Source organism: Sphaeroforma arctica (assembly GCF_001186125.1).
Source record: "Sphaeroforma arctica JP610 unplaced genomic scaffold supercont1.570, whole genome shotgun sequence".
NCBI classification, from domain to species: domain Eukaryota; class Ichthyosporea; order Ichthyophonida; genus Sphaeroforma; species Sphaeroforma arctica.
Genome location: NW_014039988.1, coordinates 15,131 through 20,018, shown reverse-complemented (window position 1 = coordinate 20,018; position 4,888 = coordinate 15,131). Strand labels below are relative to the sequence as shown.

Here is a 4,888-nt window from a genome sequence, read left to right as displayed (position 1 = left end):
TGGAAACAAACCCTGTTCCAACGAATCCATCAATTGTTAGCACCCTTAGCGTTATATGCATTGACGCACACGTACAGCACGTAGACGCACTCACCCACACACTGGTACATATACTTTAGTATCCACTTACGTTGTTTTTGACATCGATATCCGCACCCTTGGCCAGCAACAGCTCAACCACGTCCTTGTGTCCAGTCTCCGATGCCGAAAACAGCGGCGTCCTACCATCCTGTTGCAACGAAACCATCAATTGTTAGCACCAGGTTGTGTTATATGCATTGACGCACACGTACAGCACGTAGACGCACTCACCCACACACTGGTACATATACATCTGGATCCACTTACGTTGGCTTTGACATCGATATCCGCACCCTTGGCCAGCAACAGCTCAACCACGTCCTTGTACCCAGATAACGATGCCGAGTGCAGCGGTGTCCAACCATCCTGTTAGAACGTAGCCATCAATTGTTAGCACCTTGACGCTATAGGTGTAGGCGCACACATACTGTATGTAGACGCGCTCGCCCCACACACGTGCTGGCATATATAAACATACCTCGTCTAAAGTATCAATTTGTGATTCATCGATCAGCAATATATTGCTAAGCGTAGTAACATCCCTCGTCCGAGCTGCTTTATGTACTTGCTGTTCCATCATGGTTTAGTAGGTGCATGTAGGTTTGTTGAATGTATACAAATATTCTGCCTACTTCAATTATATGTATGTATTAGTATTTGCTGTTTCGATCCTTCTCAGTCAATTAATTGAGAACATTCACAGTCCCAGCCTCTCGGTCTTTAATTAACTTTTACATCTCTCAAAAATTTGACCGAGAGGTTGGGACTGTAAAATTGACCGAGAGGCTGGGACTGTAAAATTGACCGAGAGGCTGGGACTGGGTCAGTGTTTTCAACCACAAAAATTGACCGTGTGTCGGTGAGTGGTTTTAGGGTGATTGGGGGTTCGTTGTTGAACTTTGAACTATCATCCCGTGTGCGCTTCCGAGACTGTATGACATCGCAGGTCATCGTTCGATGGACTATGAAAGTGAAAGTTCTCCACCTGATTTGACGGGTTTGGCGAAACCGAATCGTCCGAAATTATTATTTGCCCGGTTTCGTGGCAAAGAATCTGAATCGTCATCGGATACGCTTTATACCACACTCGTTTACATGCAGCCACCTTTTCGACAATCTGTACATCATACTCGTGTGACAATACACCAAGTGCCACACGGCAACTAAAGAATCGGCACCCCTGCCTGTACTAAAAGTCCCCTTAAACCGCTATCAGTGTGGAGTTAGAATTTAAATACAGCGTTTGGGACCGAGTACGCAGAAACTACAGTTATATACTTAGCGCGGCTCCATTCAAGCCTAGGACCGAGTACGCGAACACAACAGTTATAGTCGGACCATTAAAACGTTCCAAAACTGCTGAACAGAATCTCAAAAATAGTGAGTCGACCTTGCGGGAAAAGAGGTGGAAGGTTTTCATGCCTATTCCAGAAGGAACCATGACGATATTTATAAATAAAGAGAGACTACAATTAATGAGTTAGCCGGGATAATCTCATTATTTCGTATCTTAAAGTGGTTATCTCTTGGTCATCACTACTGTTAGAGTGTGTTTAAAATTCAACAAGAGTTTAGAGATTAAACAGTATGAACATTACATCCTTTTTTCTTTATAGACAAATATACTGTTGCAGCCGAGTGTCGTCATAAGGATATTACACGATCAAAACGGCAATGCTGCGAGGCGGTACCACTTCAATGGGAGGAACACCTTCCGTTTTTACCGCAAACCATGACGATATTCATAAAGAAAGAGAGACTACAATTAATGAGTTAGCCGGGATAATCTCATTATTTCGTATCTTAAAGTGGTTATCTCTTGGTCATCACTGATTGCAAGGCTTGACGAAATAAAATATACCATTAAAAGCAGCTCAGTTCCTCACTTTGGAGACTAAAAAAGTTACACTGACGATTAGTTAGCCAGAGGTGAGAAAATAAAGAACAAGCAAACCAGTTTTCACTGCACAGTACACTGTGTTGCTGTCTGTATTTTGTACGAAAATGTATTTGTAAAGTGCAATAGATGTAACAAAAGCTTTGCTGTTTAGCCATTTTGGTATCAGCTTAATTAAAGACTGAGTTTTCAGTTTATCTATATGAATAGTTGAGTATGAGACCATGGTAGTCTAAGCATATATTTTTGGCACGTTGAGGTGAACTCGTCCTTTATTTAGCCTGTTTCATTTTTCCATATAAAACGGTTTGCATTGGATTCCTATCCAAAATCATGACTGTCAAGAGTGACCTTTCGCATTGACCTATTTACACCAGGTTCTTTTCTGAAACTAAAAAATGGTTTGTTCTGCAATAGCTTTCAATAAAAAATTAAGGCAACACTTAAACTTGGGTTTGTTTTATAATGACTGCCCGCTATCAAGACCCGAATCACTGGTCACAAATAGTAGTTATACCACCATCGACGATTACGATGTAAATCAAAACATAGATGTGCCCAGGAACTCACTGTATTCCTGGCAAACAGTTTGCTTGTCAGCTGTGTCTTTGATAAATTAACAACAACGAACTTCCATGCCACCCATATATATCACGACGATCAGCATTGGCATAAACGTATTGTAGCCGAGCTTTAGGCAGTGTTAAGTCAGGATATAACGACCGTCGCCGACGATATCAGTCGATCAATAGATCAGAAGAAAAAAACTCCCTAGTTAACGAGTCACAAATAGAGAAACCGAGCTACTTCTAGTGTCACAGTTTACACCACTGTACTCGTCAAAATACAGCGTTCAGCCCTATGAGGAAATGATCTCTTTCCAGCCAACTAGTCTTTACCCGCTCCACTATTGCAACAACCGGCAGGGCTAGAGCGTCGACAATACACTACATTCTATAGACCGGGTACACACAATCATCTCGATGGACGGCTCTATCGCGAGCAAGTAATAGCGATCGTAGAAGACCAAGGAAACTGGCACAACCGTATGCCTTCCCTGAAAGTGCTTGCACCATGCGATCGCAATGGCGGTGGTCACTGCAACACCAGATATCTGTCAAACATAATTATCCACGAGAAAGCAGCGTAACCACAGTGCCAATTCACTACTACTCGCATATTTCACATTGCATTTATTTACACTTTTCGTTTTGACATTGCGTACGGGAAGTTTTGGGATAGTTATTTAGGCCATCTACCAGACGGCTGATTAGTGCGTTTCTGTTGTGTGCATATCTCTGTCACAGCAACATTGTCTACCTGGTTGATCCCGACTAATCCAACAGATCCGTTGCGTAGTTTATATACATATGTTTATACACATGTATACACATATGTATATCAATATGCTTATATATATATGTGTTCGCCTCGAATGCGAGGCTGACGTTTGCTGTATTTGACGCCTGCCTAAGTTGAATGTTCAGTTCACATGATCTTGTCACTGTCGATGGCGTTCTCTGTCCGTTACTTGTACGGCAAGGCGCGGATCAGTCCAGATCTGAATAGGTGGGCAGATATGGAGGATTGGGCGAAAAGATTAAGGTGCGAGAATGGGTTAACTGAAGAAGTACATATAAGCAGTTCGATGATAGCCCCCCAAAAAAAGACGAAATATTGGGGATCAGGTCGGCAAAAGCCACGGGTGATTAACCTAAGATTGTCGTGGGTTGAAACCAAACTAATGTACAGGCACTCATTGTAAACAACGCATTGGCCACAAGCGCTGATGTGGACGCACACACACACATATGAGCGAGCGCAGTAAGATAGGATATATGGGAAGCGGGTTAGCAAGGCCCCTTACTGGCAAATTTAGGTGCAGGATCGTATGCATATTAAAGCACGATTCAGAGAATATGCGTATTAAAGCACGATTCAGAGAATCTAGTCCAATTCACAACTAAAAATATCCAATGACACAGAGAAGCCGGGGACCACTTGACCTCGAACAGGCCGTTGATCTCGAAGTGCATAGGCGCATCTATGGCTTACGCCATCATGCGCATTTGTATAAGCTGATAACCGTAGCTGGACATGGGCATGTGCATGGAGTCTGGGCGGTACAACTCGCAAGCTGCACTTCCTTCATAACACATGAGATATCTACCCATCCTTACCGCCACATTTAATGACCTATAGGTACACAGTGGTGCTCAAATAGCACCGTTCATACTCAGAATTCGCAAATGCACCCGCCACACGCGAGAGTACAGAAAGACTATGCACTGAACCTTAAAACTCGGGAAAGTGGTGAGGAGAAAGGATCAGGTAGGCCACACTCATCGACTGCTTTCAATGAGTGTAGGGGAACATGACGTTACACACACACAACGGCCAACGTTCTAACGCACACAGACAAAAAAAGAATGGGTTTCTAGTGACACAATGTTCATAATCACACCACACACATATCGTTACGACCGCCTCACCACAATCGTACACGTCGCTTCACGCGACTTATCATATCAATAGATCGTATATGCGGTAGATGTTCATTTGATAATACCGTACAGCGGGGCTGAAGTGTACATGAAGGACGAGTTCAGGCTAATTCGCAGTGTATGGCACGTCCGGTTTATATTCATTAAGAAACGAACTTGAAAACAAAATCACATCACACGGCTTACTGTTTCACATTCGGTTTAAACACACTATATATTAACACACACTGACATACCTTCAGAACATGAGGATCTCGATAGATCTCGATCAAATGACGGTAAAGAACCTCTTCCAGGTATAGATTTCCCAGCTAGAATGAAATGCAATGTCATGCGCCAGTAGGTTTAGTGCTTGTTGGCAGGTAAGTGATACTGTATATATAAATCGGACACACACACATATATA

General features: G+C 42.9%; 2 protein-coding genes across 2 annotated transcripts in view; both read right to left on the bottom strand.

Annotated features, from left to right (window-relative positions):
* Positions 1–115: 115 nt before the first annotated feature.
* SARC_07296 (hypothetical protein) lies at positions 116–756 on the bottom strand (the record flags this gene model as incomplete). The annotated part of the gene is made up of 3 exons (XM_014298765.1): positions 560–756; positions 349–447; positions 116–229 (listed from the first exon to the last, which is right to left on the bottom strand). Exons 1-3 carry the CDS (start codon positions 659–661, stop codon positions 116–118), a joined length of 315 nt encoding a protein of 104 aa, XP_014154240.1. The 5' UTR covers positions 662–756.
* A 2,400-nt stretch (positions 757–3,156) lies between these two features.
* SARC_07295 (hypothetical protein) overlaps positions 3,157–4,888 on the bottom strand; it is a gene marked incomplete at its 5' end in the record, with an annotated part of 14,759 nt that continues 13,027 nt past the window's right edge. Inside the window, 2 exons of the mRNA XM_014298764.1 lie at positions 3,157–3,539; positions 4,719–4,793. Of these exons, the coding sequence (XP_014154239.1) occupies positions 3,480–3,539; positions 4,719–4,793 (135 nt within the window). The remainder of the gene's footprint in view (positions 3,540–4,718; positions 4,794–4,888) is intronic.